The sequence below is a fragment of the Sus scrofa genome, chromosome 4 (genome assembly GCF_000003025.6).
Source record: "Sus scrofa isolate TJ Tabasco breed Duroc chromosome 4, Sscrofa11.1, whole genome shotgun sequence".
NCBI lineage: Eukaryota > Metazoa > Chordata > Mammalia > Artiodactyla > Suidae > Sus > Sus scrofa.
In genome coordinates, this window is record NC_010446.5 from 107369969 (window position 1) to 107390320 (window position 20352).

Genomic DNA, 20352 nt, shown 5'->3' on the forward strand with positions numbered 1-20352 from the left:
CCATGAGAGGAACTCCCTGAAATTGTATTTTAAAATGAGTTCTCTGTTGTTGTTGTTTTTTGTCTTTTTAGGGCCGCACCCTCAGCACACAGAGGTTCCCAGGCTAGGGGTCTAATCAGAGCTATAGCTGCCAGCCTATGCCAGAGCCACAGCAACACTAGATCTGAGCCACGTCTGCGACCTGCACCACAGCTCATGGCAACACCAGATCCTTAACCCACTGAGTGAGGCCAGGGATTGAACCCGAAGTCTCATGGTTCCTAGTTGGATTCGTTTCTGCTGTGCCAAGACGGAAACTCCAAAATGAGTTCTCTTAACAAGAGTTAAAACTTTCTTGCTGGCCTTCAGATTACCACAACCAAAAAAAAAAGGTAATACTGGTATGCAGTTAGTTGTGCCTTTTCAAGTTAAACTAAGCCTCCAGAGAAATAACTTAAAATATCTCAAGACCAAAACAAAACAAAAAAAAACCTACCTAAAGAGACAAAAGACCTGTACTCTGAAAACTATATGACTCTGATAAAAGAAATCAAAGACGACACAAACAAATGGAAAGATATAGCACACTCTTGGATTAGAAGAATGAATATTGTCAACATGACTATACTACCCAAGGCAATCTACAGACTCAGTGCAATCCCTATCAGATTACCAATGGCATTTTTCACAGAACTAGAACAAAATATTTTACAGTTTGTTTGGAAGCACAGAAGACCCAGAATAGCCAAAGCCATCCTGAGAAAGAAAAATGGAGCTGGAGGAATCACACTCCCTGACTTCAGACCATACTAAAAGCTACCATCATCAAAACAGTATGGTACTGGCACAGAAACAGAAATATAGATCAGTGGAAGAGGATAGAAAGCCCAGAATTAAACCCACACACCTACAGTCAACTAATCTGTGACAAAGGAGGCAAGAGTATACAATGGAAAAAAGACAGTCCCTTCAATAATTGGTCTTGGGAAAAATTGGACAGCTACAAGTAATAGAATGAAATTAGAACACTCCCTAACACCATACACAAAAATAAACTCAAAGTGCATTAAAGACCTAAATATAAGACCAGACACTATAAAACTCTTAGAGGAAAACATAGGCCGAACACTCCCTGATATCAACCACAGCAATTATCTTCTCAGATCCACCTTCTAGAGTAATAACAATAAAAACAAAAATAAACATATGGGACCTAATTAAAAGTTTCTGCACAGCCAGGGAAACCCTAAACAAAATGAAAAGAAAACCCATAGAATGGGAGAAAATATTTGCAAATGAAGCAATTGACAAGGGATTAATCTCCAAAATTTACAAACATCTCCTAAAGCTCAATACCAAAAAACAAACAACCCCATCAAAAAAAAAAAAAAGGGCACAAGATCAAAACAGACAATTCTCCAAAGAAGACATACACATGGCCAAAAAACACATGAAAAAATGTTCAACATCACTAATTATTAGAGAAATGCAAATCAAACTACTACGAGGTACCACCTTACACCAGCCAGAATGGCCATGATCAAAAAGTCTACAAATGATAAATTCTGGAGAGGGTGTGGAGAAAAGGGAACCCTATTACACTGCTGGTGGGAATGTAAATTGGTGCAACCACCTTGGAAAACAGTATGGAGATTCCTCAAAAGACTAAAAACAGAATTACCTTTTTGATCCAGCAATCCCACTCCTGGGCATCTATCCAAAGAAAACCATGACTCGAAAAGCTACCTGTATCCCAATATTTACTGCAGCCCTATATACAATAGCCAAGACATGGAAGCAACAGAGGAGTGGAAAAGAAGATGTGGCACATAAACACAATGGAATATTGCTCAGCCATAATAAGGAATGAAATAATGGCATTTGCAGCAACGTGGATGGACCTAAAACTCTGTCATGCTGAGTGAAGATAGCCAAGACACAAACAGTAGCTATCACTTATACGTGGAATCTAAAAAGTGGATACAATGAACTTACTTGCACAATAGAAACTGACTCACAGACTTTGGAAAACTTATGGTTACCAAAGGAGACGGTCTGGGGGGTGGGGGAAAAGATGGGCTGGGGTTTGGGATGGAAAATTAGGTTGTGATGATGGCTGTACAACCATAAATATAATAAAATTCACTGATGTTTAAAAAAAAAAAAAAGCCACTTTAAAAATCCAACAGAAAATAACTAAAGATGATCTCCATAACATCTTAACTTTTTTTATTATTTTAGTAATTCACCTTTTATTATATGCCATGATCTGTGTGGAGCATCTTCGCAAAACCCTCAAAAGCTTTCTAATGCATTTGGGGGGAAAATCCTAATTCTCCAAGGCCTGTTCAGCCCTACGTGATCAGCCCTGCTTAACTCTCTGACCTCATTTGCTACCACTCCTCCCCTTGCTCTTGCCTTCCTGCCACACCAGTGTCTTTGTTGTTCTTTAAGGACAAAAAGCAAACTCCTACCTCAGGGCCTTTTCACTTGCTCTCTCCCTGTGCCTGGAATGCCTTTCCCCCAGTATTCAATGGTTCACCATTTCATCTCACTAAGATCCTGGCTCAAAGGCTGTTTTCTTCAGAAAAGCCATCCCTCACTACTTCAAGACAGCAGTCCCTGTCACTCAGTACACCTCTGACCCAGCTTCTTCTTCAGAACATATCTTACCCAATGAGATACTATAGACCTACTAGTTTACGATTTAACTTCCTTATAGAATTTATTGTAATACACTATATGACAGACCTTGTCTTGTTCACTGATGCATTTTTAGTATCTAGAACAGTACCTTACAGAGCAGATGACAATAAATATTTCTCAAATTAACAAATTACCTCATTTTAGCCTCACATATCCCCAAGGGCAGTACTATTCCTATTTTGAGAAGGGAAACGGAGTCTTAGGCTAAATACACAGCTGTAAAGAACGGAGCAATACTCTAAACCTGGGCATTCTGAACTCACATACTTCCAATGCATCTCAAATTATATGTGGAGATGGGTTTTTTAATTCTCCATCTGCTGTATATCAATACTTCTATAAAATTCAACAAAAGCATTACAGTAACGTCAAATTGTCCTAAAAGTTTCTAAATGCTTATTCTGAGTTTCTACCCTTATCTCGTCATGAATCAGTTCTGGTCCAGAGACCTTCCTTTGAGGAGCCTTCAGGCGAAGCAGGATAAGTTGATACAGCCCCTTGATTTTAACCACTACCTAAATATTCAAATCGCCAGAGTTTAAAATTAACAGCAATGCTCAACTAACCACCCCTCTCCCTGAGAAATTTCTCCTGGGAAATAAGAACAATTTTTTTTAAAAAAATCATGAATGAAAAAAGGTTAAAATGTATAATTTTCTATTATAACTATTCAACAGTTTTGGAACATTTTGGTAGTTTGAACAAACAGATGAGAGACACCCTCTCTGACAATTAAACTTAAAATGCTAGATCATCTCCAAAAAATTACATAATACCTTAATTGTAACCAACCCCCAAGAGACCACATGTCTCTAATAGTCCAAACAAGGACAGGGGAATAAAAAAGGAACAGCAGGGTAGACCTAAAGCATAAGAAGTGGTGCCAACGTCCCTTTAACTATAAGCATCAGGAACAGAGAATAAAACAGAAGGTCTTGGTGCCATCTACTCTGGGCTTTTCCATGCTGTGTTATTTTAAAATTACATTCAGCCACTAAAATAACCAAATGTTAACACTTTCTTTTTTCCTGCCTGAATTGTGTGCTTTGGGAAACATGTGGGTCACATTCATCACATTTTAAGCACAACAAACATGGATAATGATCTAACTGGTGACAAAAAGGACTTAAGTTACGTACAGTTCTTTCAAGCGAGTCTGAGAAAAAGCATTTTCTTGGATAGACGTTATAGCATTGTTGTTTAAATCTCTGAAATGAAGAGAAATGAAACATTACCAATCACCATTTCTGTAATTAAGTCATATAAACACTTTAAATGATCATGAAAACCACTGCTAATAGCAAAGAGATTTATATACTGAGCAAAACGGATACAAAATACTTACAGATGCTCAAGGGATTCAAGACCAATGAATGCTTTCTTTGTAATTGATTTAATCTGATTTCCTTGTAAGATTCTGAAATACAAACAGACCTTTCTAATAAAGTTCTCTGCTAAACAAAACTAAATTCATTAAAACAAGCATTTACCTATAAAAAGTGAAAAGAAACCTAATATACATTTTTAAGAAAGCTGCAGGAATTCCTGCTATGGCACAGTCGGTTAAGGATCTAGCATTGTCTCTGAAGTGGCTCTGGTCACTGTTTAGGCTTGAGTTCGATCCCCAGCTCAAGCAGTAGCTTAAGGATCTGGCATTGCCACAGCTATGGCCTAAGTCGCAGCTGTGGCTTAGATTCGATTCCTGGCCTGGGAACTTCCGTACACTGCAGGTGCGCACAAACACACAAAAAGTTGTGAACCTTTATTATTAACCAATGTAAAGCACAGAATAAAGGCTTCTATTAGGATGTTGGCATTTGGAGTTCCTGTCGTGGCTCAGCGGTTAACAAACCTGACTAGTGTCCATGAGGATATGGGTTCATTCCCTGGCCTCCTTCAATGGGTTAAGGATCCAGCATTGCTGTGAGCTGTGGTGTAGGCTGCAGACATGGCTCGGATACCCCGTTGCCGTGGTTGTGGCAGAGGCCGGCAGCTGTAGCTCTGATTCGAACCCTAGACCGGGAACCTCCATATGCCACAGATGCGGCCCTAAAAAGACAAAAGACAAAAAAATTTAAAAAGATGTTGGCGCTCCATGAGGTACCTGTAAACAACTATCCTGACCACAGATACACTCATAGTTTTCCTTATGAAAAACTGGCTTGAATTCTAAGTTTCTCCTTTCTTAGTAAAAGATCAAAAGGTCAAAGAAATTCAAAAAAATGTGAAGCCTTGGACAAATTCTCATGGGAGAAGATCTAAAAATCTTACTTAAGAGAATCCGCTCTTGCTAGTTAAATTACCCATAAATCTCACATGATTAAGCGGATTACTGGTTCAGTTCAGGTTTCTCAGTGCATTTCTTTCACATAAATCAAAATTCTAGTTCCATAAATAACTTCTAAGTGACCATAGGAATATGCTTTCAGAGAAAGTGCCCCACCACAAAAAAAAAGAAAAAAGAAAAAAAAGAAAAACCCCAAAACAAAAATTTTAATAAACAACAAGGCTTCTTCCTTTAGTGGCTGAGTCAGAAGGCTCAGACTTTCTAGCCATAGCAAACAGACACAATCCAATCACATTTACAAACTGGTTCTTGAAAATATACCTTCATAGACATACATAAATATTATAAATACATACAATTTAGTGAGACTTGTGAGTCCAGAAAAGGCTTCGCTAGCATCTTCTATGGCCCATGAAATTTCATTGTTTCTTAAGTTTCTACAAAAACATCAGAGATAGACAGGTTCTGTTAGTCAACATGACCATTACACCATTAGGTACCATCATGATACAGCAAGGCTAATTTTGATCTTCATTTTAAAGGTTAAGCTATTTATGATAAATACTGGACTCTTCTTTTTAAAGAATACAGGTAATAAGCATATAGAGACCAATTCTCATAAGCTAAGAATTAAGCCAAGCTTGATAAATAAATCAAGCAACCTGCTAAGAGTATTAATCTTCCCAGCTAAGAACCCATAACTGTGTTAGCATTATTAAACATTACAGTCAGGGTCCTACAAAAAGCAGGAAGATTTCAAAACGCAGGGGGTATATGGCTTACAAATCTGATTTTAGACTAACGGGAGTTCTGGGTGACCCAAGCCTTCCCCCAAGCCCTTAAACCTAAAACGGCTGACAAAAGTAATGTCAATACAGAGCTTCACAGCTCAAGAGCAATTAAACATGCCCCCCTGGGAAGGAGGAATGATCTACCCATGTGCTAAAGCGATCATTCTGTTTTCTTTAAAAGGAAAAGTATGGATCTTTTAAAATCCACTGTTCCATTCTCAGAGGAAACGTAATTGCACCACACCATAGTCTCATGGAAAAAATACCAGTTAAGGATGTTTAATCACTTTCGCTTCCTTAAGTCATCTCATAATAAAGCACAAAGCTTTCTGCTTTATAAGACATATGGAAAGTTACATGAATAACAGTAAGGAGATAGGAGATCACTCTTCCCATTTAGCTATGTCTTTACTTGAGGTGAAAGCTAACAAAGATCATTTTATTTTACTGAAGAATAAACACCAAAACAACTGATGGCTCAACGCTGCAGGATTTTGCCCTCTTCTCCAGAGAACAGCATAAAAAGAACTCACTCACCAAAGTGCGTGAGAAGTCTACCTACTCTGGCAAGAGCACTGGTCCAAAGCCAGAACATCTCAGATCTGTTCCTAAGTCTTCCTTGTACATTAGACAATCATTTACTCCTGCAATTACTTTCCTAAACTTTAATGCTAAAAGTAATAATCAGTGGTATACTGCAAGGACCATGCATGGCCAACACGCTACAGCTGCATCTAATATAAATTCCTGAGTTTGCACAGATCTAATTTCACCTCTGATAATGTAGAAAAGAGAAAAAGAAAAAAAAGGAAATCACTTCTAATTTTTCAAGGCCAAATCTTGAAAAATTAGTTAAAAAAAAAGTTATTAAGTTAAAAAAAAAACACCAAACACACCTGTAAGTGCACAAACACCTTCACAAAATTATCATGCATTCTTTGTCACTCATGGTTAGGTCCCAAAGTTGGAAACCTGTCCCTTTTCTGAGATGGGTTTATCAATTCTAAACCTGACGACCAAAAAGTCCCCTATTCAGGAACTTTAAGAAACTACAAATTCTACTAATCACTCTTTTTCTCTTATTCTGCTCTGTATTTGAGATTGTGGTATTTCACTAAAATATCTCTTCATTCAATTATATTCCATGAGCAAAGTAAAACATTCAACTTACAGAACCGTGGAATTTTAAAATTGCCTTTAGTAATCACCTAATCCTATGTGCATCCATTACTGGACAAAAAGACAAAAAAATAATATTAATAACACTGAGGAAAGGCTAAGTGATTCTGTTTATCTGGTAGCAAAGTAAAAAGTGTATGAGCTTTAGTATAAAACAGGCCTGGCTTCTAATCCTCAAACACTTAAAAAGTATGTGACTGTAAACAAACCCTTTTCATCTCTCTGAGCCTTGTTTCCTGATGTGGAAAAAAGCAATATCCCAGATTCTGAAAGTACCTAGCACACATCAGATCACTAATACATGTTATTTTTTCTGTCCAAAGTCATGCAGCAAATCAGTAATAGTGAACAGGTCTCCTGCCAGAGTTGCTCCCAACACACGTCGTGCATCTTTTTGAATGAGAAGTGGTGGTTCTGGTACACTACTAATTAGTTTGAGGTCAGAGGAATCAGAAAACGTACATTCTTGACACTAGCAACTGTGTTTTATTCCACAGTAACCAGCATAATAAAAGACGCTTTGTCGTTTAACTCACAATTAAAGTACAAACTGAAATGGCTAGAGATAAATAACACTTACATACAGGAGTAGAGAGAAACAAGATTGTCTTGCCCTAAGACACAGGACCGAAGAACTGCCAAATATTAACATACATAAATCTGTAGACTGAGAGCTGTTTTGTTTGCTTTACTACTTAAAAAAAAAAAAAAAAAAAATTAGCAAAAAACTTCAAACCAAAACAAAAAAGGACAGATGTACTTACAGTGTCTGAAGATTGGAAAGAAACCTAAATACGCCATCAGCAATGTGAGTGACTCTGTTGTCCCCTAAATTCAATCTCTCCAGTAAGCTCAGCCCCACAAAGGCAGATTCATCCAGGCGAGTCAACTGGTTATAGGACAAGTCACTAAAAACAGGAAACATGGAAGGTAAAGAATTCACCCTTTCAGTTCCACCTTCCTATTCTTATTCGACTTACGTGATAAATTTAAGGCTTTCAAACTTCTAATAAAGAGGGATATTAGAGCTCATTAATGGCCATGGGAATGACATTCAACCTGCTCTAGTCACACAGCCTCCACTTAAATGCCCCCCAACACTCACAGTTCAGACAGTCTTTGGCAGAACTCCCATGCATCAGGGCTGATTCTTTCAACAGCATTCTGGCTTACATAGAGCTGCTGTAACATTCGCAAGCCATACAACCACCCCTTGTTCACTTCCGTAAGGTTATTATGCTCCAGTTCCCTGAAGAATTAGAGAAAGAAAGGAGGAGATATGTTTCAGAATAAGGCACTGAAATGAGAAGATTCCAAAAATTTTCATTAAGTCTTGCTCAGAGAGGCACTGACCTTTGTTCAACCCAAGTGAGCAGACAAAGCCTATTCATAAATACACGTTACTTAAGACTTAGTACAAGAAGGTAGTAAGACTGTCTAAGACAACAGATCTATAAAATCAACACAAGAAGTATAGTATACCTGTTCTGGATAAATTCTGATAATTTTCATCAGCCAAAGATTAAAGCAATATAAACCTTTTTTTTTTTTTAAGTTACTGTTTCCTAGTTTTTTGGGGTTTTTATTATTACTCTTTATTATCACATCTGTAGTTATATAATGATCATAACAATCCAATTTCACAGGATTTCCATCCCATAACCCAAGCACATCCTCCCACCCCACAAACTGTCTCCTCTGGAGACCATAAGGTTTTCAATGTCTGTGAGTCTGCATCTGTTCTGCAAAGAAGTTCCATCTGTCCTTTTTTCAGATTCCACATGTCAGTGAAAGCATTTGATGTTGGTGTCTCATTGTATGGCTGACTTCACTCAGCATGATAATTTCTAGGTCCATCCGTGTTGATAAAAATGCTGGTATTTCGTCCCTTTCAATGGCTGAGTAATATTCCATTGTGTATATGTACCACCTCTTCTTGATCTACTCCTCTGTCGATGGACATTTAGGTTGATTCCATGTCTTGGCTATTGTAAATAGTGCTGCAATGAACATCGGAGTACATGTGTCTTTGCGAGTCATGGTTTTCTCTGGATAGATGCCCAGGCGTGGGATTGCTGGATCAAATGGTAGTTCTATGTTTAGTTTTCTGAGGAATCTCCATACTGTTTTCCACAGGGGTTGCACCAATTTACAACCCCACCAACAGTGTACTAGGGTTCCTTTTTCTCCACACCCTCTCCAGCACTTCTTGTTTGTAGACTTTTCGATGATGGCCATTCTGGTTGGTGTAAGGTGGTACCTCAGAGTGGTTTTAATTTGCATTTCTCTAATAATGAGTGATGTTGAACATCTTTTCATGTGTTTTTTGGCCATCTGTATGTCTTCTTTGGAGAACTGTCTATTTAGACCTTCTGCCCATTTTTTCAGGGGGTTGTTTGTCTTTTTGGTGTGGAGCTGCAGAAGGGGTTTATAAATTTTGGACATTAATCCCTTGTCAGTTGAATCAATTGCAAAGATGTTCTCCCATTCTGTGGGTTGTCTTTTCATTTTGTTTAGGGTTTCCTTTGCTGTGCAGAAACTTTTAAGTTTGATTAGGTCCCATTTATTTTTGTTTTTACTGTCATTACTCTAAGAGGTGGATCTGAGAAGGCATTGCTGTCGTTTATGTCAGAGAGTGTTTGGCCTATGTTTTCCTCTAAGAGTTTTATAGTGTCTGGTTTTATATCTAGGTCTTTAATCCATGGTGTTAGTGAGTGTTCTAATTTCATTCTTTTACGTGTGGCTGTCTGGTTTTCCCAGCACCACTTATTGAACAAGCTGTCCTTTCTCCATTGTATATTCTTGCCTCCTTTGTCATGGATTAGTTGGCTGTAATATAAACTTTTTAGATGAAATGTTCTTAAGAATTATGACAGAAGTTCTTGTTGTGGTGCAGTGCAAACAAATCTGACTAGGATCCATGAGGATGTGGGTTTGATCCCTGGCCTCTTTCAGTGGGTCAGGGATCCAGCACTGCCGTGAGCTGTCGTATAGGTTGAAGAAGCAGCTTGTATCCAGCGTTGCTGTGGCTGTGGTGTAGGCTGGCAGCTGGAGCTCCTATTCAACCCCTAGCCCAGGACTTCCATATGCTGTGGGTATGGCCCCAAAAAGCAAAAAAAAAGAAAAAACAATGATGACGAAAGTCATCACCAAAAAGTCTACAAATAATAAACACTGGAAAGGGTGTGGAGAAAAGGGAACCCTCTTACACTGTTGGCGGGAAATGTCACACTGGTCCAACCACTATGGAAAGCAGTACGGAGATTCCTCAAAAAATAAAAACAGAACTACCATAAGATCCAGCAATCCCACTCCTAGGCATCTATCTGGAGAAAATCATAATTCAAAAAGATACATGTGCCCCAATGTTCATTTTAGCACTATTTACAATAGTCAAGACATGGAGCAACCTAAATGTCCATCAATGGAGGAATGGATAAAGAAGATGTGGTACATTTATACAATGGAATATTGCTCAGCCATAAAAAAAGAATGAAACAATGCCATTTGCAGCAACATGAATGGACCTAGAAACTATCATACCAAGTAAAGTTAGTCAAACAATGAAAGACAAACATCATATGATATCACCTGTATGTGGAATCTTTTTTTAAAAAAAAAAGACACGAATGAAATTATTTACAGAACAGAATGAGACTCACAGGCTTTGAAAAACTTATGGTTACCAAAGGAAGCAGGTGAGGGGAGGGGTGGAAGGGAGGACTGGGGGTTTGGGATTGGCATATGCACACTGAGTATATGGAGTGACTGGCCAATGGGGACCTGCTTTAGCACAGAGAACTCATCCTGGTATCCTGCGATAATCTACATGGGGAAAAATCTGAGAGAGAATGGATATGCGAATATGTATGACTGGGTCACTTTGTTGTACAGCAGAAATTACCACAACCTTGTATATTAACCATACATCAATAAAACTTACCAAAAAAAAAGAATGATGACAAAAATTCCAGTTAGAGAACAAAACTTTAAAAGCTTTGTGTACAGTATTTATTCCACGATAGAGAAAGGAGGAAAAGCTAAAGTACTTGGGTGTAATTAAAGCAACTGCCCTAGCTGTTTGGCACTGAAAAGCCCAGACTCCTTTGCTAACAATCTTCTATTCTAGTTCATAGTACTTACAATTCTTCCATGTTATCCAAGCCAAAAAACGCTCCGTCCTTAAGTTTGCTAATTCCATTCCGCTGCATTTTCAAAGATCTCAAAGAGTCAAGCCCTTGGAACGTTAGCCCTTCCACAACTTTAATCCTGTTTCTTTTAAGTTCCCTTTAACGAAAATAGTTTTACCGTCAGAAAATCGGTTTGCTGATTTTCTCTAACAATAATATAAAGAAACAGACATTGTAAGAAAAAATTGATTTTCTTATCCATCTATTTAGTTACTCACAAGAACTGGAGGTGAGGTAGCTTGAAGATCTTGGGTGGAATCATGCTAATTCTGTTCCTGTTTAACTTCACCACTAGTAAGGAACTTGACAAGTTATCGAAGCAACCAGCCTCCAAGATGGTTATCCTATTATTACTCAAATTTCTAAAATGAACAAGATAACGACAAAAAAAATTTTAGTGAAACAAAGCATTCTATCACTAGAAGGCTGCCCCAAGTCTATGACTGAGTCTCAGCTCTACCATTTAGCAACTGTATACAACTTAACAAATCATTTAACTGCTGTCTCTTCAACTACAATGTAAGAATGATAACTACCTCATTTGGGTTAAAACAGTATGTGTGAATATGTTTTGTAAACTGTAAAATACTACCACACATGCTAAGTATCATCATCATTCTGGAGGGTAAGCCACTGTTTAACAAACCACTCCCATTTACCTGTTAGTAAAACACAATCCAGAGTTAAATCTCAAAAATTACCCTGGATACTTAATATTTTCTGAAAATAGTGTACTCTTTCCTTAAGGGCAGAAAAAAAAAAATCTAATAATTTTAACCTCGGTTTGTTTCACATAAGCATGGAAAAATCACAATAAATAACTGATATATCTGGGAAGTAAGTATCAGTGAATAATAAACATGTACTTTAAATCTAGTTTAAACTCTATTTTACTTACAGATATTTAAGCTGCATTCGAGGAAATGAAGATGTCTTGATTTCTGATATTATATTTGAGCTGAGATCTAAATTCTCAAGAGCAGGGTAAAACTGGAACACTTCTGCATTTATTTCTGGGATTATATTATGGACTCTACAAAACAAAGATTATACTGAAGCTACTGAAAGTGATCCACAAAAATGTTAACTAATTAGGATCGACAATAAGGATACCTAAAACAAAAACAAAAAAAAATTATGTACTACTCATAATTGAAGTAAAAGACCTGAAATCTTATGTACTTACAGTGAGAGCAGAGTAATATTAGAGGTTGATTCTCCAAAATATGGGATTTCTGTTAACTCATTATAATTCATTTTCCTAGATAGGGGGGAAAGATATGAAAGTTTAGTGAGGGAAATGTTACCTCTTGAGTTTTGGTTTCTGGGTAATATATATTCTTAAAGATAGGTGTCAAATGTGAAAAAAGCCTATTACCCAGAATGAGTTAAACTAAGTGTATTTTACTGAGAAATTAGAGATTTTAACAAAAAACCGTTTTCATGGCATAGATGAACAATTTGAGGGAGTTCCCGTTGTAGCTGAGGTTACAAACCCAGCTAGAATCCATGAGGACTCGGGTTCAATCACTGGCCTTGCTCAGTGGGTTAATGATCTGGGTGGCTGTGAGCTGCAGTGTAAGTCACAGATGCGGCTCTGATCCCGGGTTGCTGTGGTGGTAGCGAGTAGGCCGGCAGCTGCAGCTCTGATTCAACCCCTAGCTTGGGAACCTCCATTTGCTGCAAGTATGGCCCTAAAACAAAACAAAAAAAACAATTTAATACCAGTATTAGAAAGGTTAGGAAGTATTTTGCACATTAAGTATTTTTAATCCCAGCAAGGTCCTCTAAACACTTTTTTTCTTAGCCACAACCATGGCATGTGGAAGTTCCCCAGCCAGGGATCAAATCCGCCACAGGAGTTCCCGTCGTGGTGTAGTGGTTAACGAATCCTGCTAGGAACCATGAGGTTGCAGGTTCGATCCCTGGCCTTGCTCAGTGGGTTAAGAATCTGGCATTGCCGTGAGCTGTGGTGTAGACTGCAGACGCGGCTGGGATTAGAGCTCTAATCTGGGAACCTCCATGTGCCACAGGAGCGGCCCTAGAAAAGGCAAAAAGACAAAAAAAAAAAAAAAAAAAGTCCATGTACTTCCCAATGAGCATTTTCAGGCCTTTCCTCAGGGCCTACTCTTCCAGCTAAAAAGCTTGTCCACTGTTCATTTAGTCCACAGCAGATGGGAGGAAGTCAATCAAGGCAGGGAAGGAGAGAAGGCAGAGATAATGAGAGTATGAGGTACCCCTTGTTAGAAAGAAATTCAAAAGAAAAATTCATCTGAGGATTGAGGGGGTGTTGGTACAGAGGTAGACAGGCCTCAATAGTTGTGTCTCTAGGAATACCACTATGCAACAACTGATAATTATAATACTTTAGAAAGCTATCTCCAGAAAATACATAATAATACGTCCCAGCACTAAAGGAAAACTTCAGTGAAGTAGAAAACTGAATTATATTAACTACCACATTCCAAATGATACTAAAAATAGTGTAGTTCATATAAATCTACTTAAGACATGAAGCTTCCACCTTAGACAAGTTGTAAAAAAAAAACTAAAAAAAAAACCAAAAAACAAAAAACAAAAAAAAAAGTTTACCCAATAGTTTCCCTGGCTAAAACTCTGGCCAAAGTTTCCAAAATATATTCACTCTGGGGGAAGAGAGAGTGTGGGATGAACTGGGAGTCTGGAGTTAATAGATGCCAACTATTGCATCTGGACTGGATGAGCAATGAGATCCTGCTGTATAGCACAGAAAACTATATCCAGTCACTTGCGATAGAATATGATGGAGGATAATGTAAAAAAAGAAAACATACATATATGAATGACTGGGTCACTTTGCTGTACAATAGAAATTGACATCACACCGTAAATCAATATAATGGAAAAATTAATAAATGAAAAAATAAAAATCATAAAATTAAAAAATAATCACAGGAGTTCCCGTCGTGGCGCAGTGGTTAACGAATCCGACTAGGAACCATGAGGTTGCGGGTTCGGTCCCTGCCCTTGCTCAGTGGGTTAACGATCCGGCGTTGCTGTGAGCTGTGGTGTAGGTTGCATACGTGGCTCGGATCCCACACTGTTGTGGCTCTGGCGTAGGCCGGTGGCTACAGCTCCGATTCGACCCCTAGCCTGGGAACCTCCATATGCCATGGAAGCAGCCCAAAGAAACAGCAAAAAGACAAAAATAAATAAAATAAATAAAATAAAATAAAATAAAATAAAATAAAATAAAATAAAATAAAATAAAAAATAATCACAAAATATACTCACTCTGAAGAGTGAGAAAATCTTACTTTAGAGCCCAAGGAAATAGAGCAGTCTTTCTACACAGTTTGCAATGTGAAATCACCAACCCAATGGCATGATACCCAGAGACTTTGTGACAGCAACAAAGCCAAAGACAAGGAGTTCCCATCGTGGCTCAGAGGAAACAAATCTGACTAGCATTCATGAGGAACGCAGGTTCGATCCCTGGCCTCACTAAGTGAGTTAAGGATCCAATGTTGCCTTGAGCTGCAGTAGGTCACAGACACGGCTAGGATCCAGCATTGCTGTGGCTGAGGCATGGGAAAGCAGCTATAGCTCAGATTCAACTCCTAGCCTGGGAATCTTCATATGCCGCATGCGCGGCCCTAAAAAGACAAAAAAAAAAAAAAAAAAAAGAAGCCTCAAGTTTTATTTCCTTCAATTTTTTGACATTTCTGGATTGAACATCCTAAAATTCACAATTCATCAAATCAACTCAAGGAATTTAATGTAAATTTAAGTGAATAAAAATAACTTACACTTCCTGTAATGTTTGAGATTCCAAGCTGATGTTCCAATTAGACAACCGATTATGACTCAAATCCCTAAATGGAGGACAGAAGATCATACTTACTGTTAGAAAGCACAGTTAAAGAAAGGAAAAAAAAAAAAAAAAAACTAACTAAAATAGGAATCTAAAGCCCATCTAGCGTTTATTTGAGGAGGACACATAAAGAAATGTTTACGAATGATGAATAAATTTATCTGGATTTCAAAACAGCTATTTTACTTTTTCATTTTTATAAAGTTTCTGTTGCTTTTGTTTTACTAACTAGGAAATATAATCACATGGTTCAATAACCAAAAAGTATAAAAGAATATACAATAAAAAGTCTCCCACCCTTGTCTCCAGCCACCCAGTTTTCCTCCCAACAGCAACGAGTGAAATTACACTATTTCTTGTATTTTCTGTCAGATATTTTATGCATGTATCAGAAACGTTTTACATAAATGGTAGAAGAATACATACTATTTTTTCCTCTTTACGATACATCTTATAGATCATTCTACAGCAGTGTTCTGGTTCCCTCATCCCTTCTAGTGATTATGTTATACTTTATTACAATGCACTACACTTTATATACTTTTGAAAGAAATATACACTTTTTAAAGTAATGTAATATAAAGTAATATATACTTTACATAACATATATTATAATAAACTACACTTTAGCTGTAGATAAATTGAAGATGAATTGGATTTCATGAGTCCAGATAGTGAGCTTCTACATTAGAATTGGGGTTGACTATATCCCTGAGAGATGCAGCCTTTGCTTAAACAAAGCAATCTAGCCTCAAGGAAGCTCACTTTGGAGAAATTCATCTCACTCCAAATTACGTTAGTGATGGTGATAGTGATGGAGGCAATGGCTAACATTTAAAAGCCGGACACTCGTCTATGCACTTTGTGCATATTAACGGCCTAAATCCATGCCACAATCTTATGAGGCAAATATTTTTCCTGACACAGAAACAAAGAGATTAATAATCTGTCAATCCGAGGTCATACAGCTAATAAGTGAGAAAGCCATAAACTTGAAACTTCATCTCACATCTAGCAAGTAATTTATTAAATAGAGCAGAGATTTCACTGAAATTAGTCGTGAGTCTAAACATTTAAGTAGGCTTAAAAAAAAAAAAAAATCACCTTGATGCTTTCTGGCATCTTTTCAAGGCTGAGGTGGAATCCAGCCCACACAAGCTGTCTGCCCCAGAGATATATTATACACACAATATGGCCAGCAATAGGGACACACTATAGAAACATTACAGGTCACTTTATCTCACTGTGCCACCACAGGCAGCTGACAGATGCATGCAGTTTTAAATGATGTCTCTATCACAGCAGAACAATTTGTTCTCAGCTAGATTCATGTCTGTCCATGTGTAAAACCTAGCCACTTTCATTTACGAGCTTAATTTAAACCACGATAGTACTAAGGCTAGCTCAAAGCATCACTTTTTCACAACAGTTTCAAAACCTTTATTCAACGATATCTGGCACCAAGTACCAGCTCAAGGACACTCATGAATGGAGGGGGGTGTTGGGAAATGTTAAGAAAGAAAAATATGAACTCACTCCACATGAAAATCTTACACACAGGAAGTTCACAGCAGGTTAAGGATCTGGCGCTGCCAGAGCTGTAGCACAGGTGGAAACTGCAGTGCCCAGGAACTTCCACGTGCCACGAGTGCAGCTCCCACCCACAACAAAAAAATCTCACATACAAAGACTTTCATCCAATTCGCACTTGCTGCTAAACAACAAACACAGAATTTCATACAAGCAAAAAGATGTTTGAAAAGATGTTTATGTATTGTGGCGTTTCAACTGAAGGAGAAATTCAGCTGTTCTCATTTAGACACTTCATATTCTGCTCCAAAGTGGCTAGTCTGGCAGAAAGCTACTATCACTTGTTGTCGTGGGCCACCACAATATGATCTAATTCTACATCTTGCACTTTCCAGAATTTAATTTTTTTCCCCCTTTACAGATTAAGGGCTCTCATTTTAGTCAGTTTCTCTAATGCCTTTCCAAACCCTAATTCCCTTTTGCAGCATAACTTTTGCCGATACTATTCCCTATAGTTCTCATAGATGTCAATAGTGGCCAGACAATATTTTAAAGAAAATCATTATTAAAGAACTCTAAAAGCAGTAAAATTAAACTCGACTTACATATGGTATAAACCACTATAAATCAACTACACTTCAAAATACAAAAAAAACCCACTATATATTCAGTATCAGTGAAAACTGTCTGGTGTCTCCAGTAAGGGAAAGAGTAACTTTCTCTGTTTTGTCTGAAGAGCCTCTGAAGCTTTTCAATAAACCCAAATAATAACAAATCCTTTGGAGCCTTCTTTACAGACTAATGGTGTCTTAAGAAAACCTGCCTCCTGGAGTTTCTGTTGCAGTGCAGAGTTAAGAATCCACGAGGATGAGGGCTCGATCCGTGGCCTTGTTCAATGGGTTAAGGATCTTGCCCAGTGGACCAGGAGTTGCTGCATACACCAGCAGCTATAGCTCTGATTCGACTCCTAGCCTGGGAACTTCCAAATGCCGCAGGTGTGGCCTGTAAAAAGAAAAGAAAGAAAACCTGTCTCCTAGTTCAGATTCCCATATAATGAGGCTCCCTAGACCTTTCTGCAACAAATCCAAAATTAAATGGATTAAAAAACACTAACAGTGAACTGAAATATACTCCTAAAATAGTTGGAAAGCAACTAGTAAAAATCAGTTTAACTGTTCTATCAAAAGATATTAACTAGAATTAGGTGTGTAACTAGAATTAAATGGATGAATCTGATACCAGATATTCATGCAATAAACATTAATTGAACCATGTGCCAGGCACTGTGCTGAGTGCTGAGTGTAAGGTTACATCCACTGTCAACTTGAATAAACTTTTTGTCTTTTTTTTTGAAAGCAACATTCGTAGTACTCTGTGGAATCACTTCAAAACTCTAAACATTACATCTGAACTTTTAAAAATGAAAAAAAAGGGAGTTCCCGTCGTGGCGCAGTGGTTAACAAATCCGACTAGGAACCATGAGGTTGCGGGTTCGGTTCCTGCCCTTGCTCAGTGGGTTAACGATCCGGCATTGCCGTGAGCTGTGGTGTAGGTTGCAGACGCGGTTCGGATCCCGCGTTGCTGTGGCTCTGGCGCAGGCTGGCGGCCACAGCTCCGATTAGACCCCTAGCCTGGGAACCTCCATATGCCACAGGAGCGGCCCAAGAAATAGCAAAAAGACAAAAAGACAAAAAAAAAAAAAAAAAAAAAACCAAACCTGTAAACATAAATTCAACATCGACTGTTACCCTTCACTGAAAATGCCTAAATTAACTGTCTTCTATATCTACATCCCACTTTGGCATTTAATACGACATGAGTATATGGGAGTATGCAGACACACTCTTGTTCTCCATAAGCATGCCTTTCCTCTCCCCTATTTCTTTTTCTTTCTCTCTTTTTTATTTGGCAGCATCCATGGCATATGGAAGTTCCCGGGGCCAGGGATCAAACCCAAGCCACAGCTGCGACCTATGCCACCACTGCAGCAAAGCCAGATACCCCCCTCCCCGCTTTTTTTTTTTTTTTTTTTTTTTTTGCTTTGCTTTTTAGGGCTACACCTGAGGCATATGGAAGTTCCCAGGCTAGGGGTCAAATCGGAGCCACAGCTGCTGGCCTATGCCACCCCACCCATGCCACAGCCAAAGCAACTCAGGATCTGAGCCTCGTCCTCGACCTACACCACAGCTCACAGCTACGCCAGATCCTTAACCCACTGAGCAAGGCTAGGGAGCAAATCCTCATGGATCCTAGAAGGGTTAGTTCACTGCTGAGCCATGAAGGGAACTCCCATCAAGGCCAGATCCTTAACCCACTGCACCAGGCCAGGGATCAAACCCATGCCTCAGCAGCAACTCAAGCCACAGCAGAGAAAAGGCCAGATCCTTAACCCACTGCACCACAGCAGGAACTCCTACTTTTTATAAAGCACTCAAAAAAGGCTGAAGACAAATTTGAAGACTTCAAATATCAGATGTAAAATTCAGAATAAGAATTTGAGTAATTTTCAAAATTAAGGTCTATGACTATTCTTATCGGTAGCCAGTCATTAATTCGATTTAGTTCACATAAACTAATGCTAGCTGTGTGTTGGTTTTTTTTTTTTTTTTTTTTTTTTGGTAGTCCTGAAATGGAGAACTGTCTTTCAAAGATTTTCCCCTTGAAATATCGTTAACATGCACTTAAAAAGTTGAAGTAATCTAACGCCTGATAAACATAACCTAGAGTCTAGCTTTATAACAGTCAACAGTCTTTTTTATCAGCGCTAAAATCTCAATATTTATGGATATGACATTTGGAGAGTAAAGGTCTCACAGAAGCCCTGAGTTCTGTCTTACAAACTCAGCTCCCACTCATGCTAATCTACAGGAATAGAGCCGTAATAAAAGATGAATTATTAAAGTTCTTGATATCATGTGGAGCCAGAGGTGCCATTAATGCAGCCGCTTAGTACCATCAGGGTGTAAATAATTTATAGGATGTACAGAGCAATCACAACAGCTTGAGGAGAATCAAGTTCTGCAAGCTAATCGCAAAGAAGTCCTGTAGCAACGAAGGTACGTTTTCTTCTGCCCAGTCATATACATACACTTCTAAGTCGTCATCAATCTTTTTTGAGAGTCTGTAGCATTAATAGGCTGAACTGTGAATTTCAACAATAACAAAATTTCTGATAAAGGGGCCATCTCCAATAGTTTGGGTATGACAATGCTTCACCTACTTAACCAGCATAATCTGCCCTTTCTTTTGCGAATGGAAATCCCTATTTTGTTAGAATGTATCTAGCATAATTTACTTTTAAAAATAATACTCCGGATTATCATTTTGATCAATTATAGTACTGTGATTTAACAGGGTGATGATTGCAAGTACTCCGGGAGTATACTAAAGACAAGGATTCCAGAACAATTCAAAACTCTATTTTAAGTTTACTTTTCCTTTACCACTAAGAGTTTTACACCAAAAGCTATCCCTTCTTAGAAAACTGTCAGCCTTCCTGTCTGCAACAGTGCTACTAGAGATTTTTCTAATTTGTTACTTCTAATTAACTGCCATGGGCTAGGAAACCCAGTGCCTGTTAGAACTGCCTGAAATAGGAGTAAATGAAATAACTTTTTTGCTTTTTTGGCTGAACTAGGGATTGCCTGGAGATATTGGGTAAATATTTTTTTAGGATAAATAAGATTGTATGATATGAAGCCTAATGCTATTCCAAATTAAAGTTTCTATCCCTCATTTGCATTACTTATTTGTAATACACTGCACAACACCTGAATTCTAAAAGTTGGAGGTGGTAGGAAAATGGGAGCATTAATTTCAAGAATAAGAGGCTTATGT

The 20352-nt window shown here is 38.2% G+C and overlaps 1 protein-coding gene across 5 annotated transcripts in view; it reads right to left on the reverse strand.

Moving 5' to 3' along the window:
* The window catches only part of LRIG2 (leucine rich repeats and immunoglobulin like domains 2), a 162647-nt gene that overhangs the window by 21307 nt on the left and 120988 nt on the right, over positions 1 to 20352 (reverse strand). For all 5 annotated transcript variants that reach the window (XM_021090738.1, XM_021090735.1, XM_021090737.1 and 2 more), the window contains 10 exons: positions 14921 to 14986; positions 12319 to 12393; positions 12031 to 12165; positions 11351 to 11494; positions 11086 to 11229; positions 8048 to 8191; positions 7707 to 7850; positions 5329 to 5409; positions 4031 to 4102; positions 3825 to 3893 (listed from right to left, as the gene is read on the reverse strand). In XM_021090738.1, coding sequence (XP_020946397.1) covers positions 3825 to 3893; positions 4031 to 4102; positions 5329 to 5409; positions 7707 to 7850; positions 8048 to 8191; positions 11086 to 11229; positions 11351 to 11494; positions 12031 to 12165; positions 12319 to 12389 — 1004 coding nt within the window. In that variant the 5' untranslated portion in view covers positions 12390 to 12393; positions 14921 to 14986. The remainder of the gene's footprint in view (positions 1 to 3824; positions 3894 to 4030; positions 4103 to 5328; positions 5410 to 7706; positions 7851 to 8047; positions 8192 to 11085; positions 11230 to 11350; positions 11495 to 12030; positions 12166 to 12318; positions 12394 to 14920; positions 14987 to 20352) is intronic.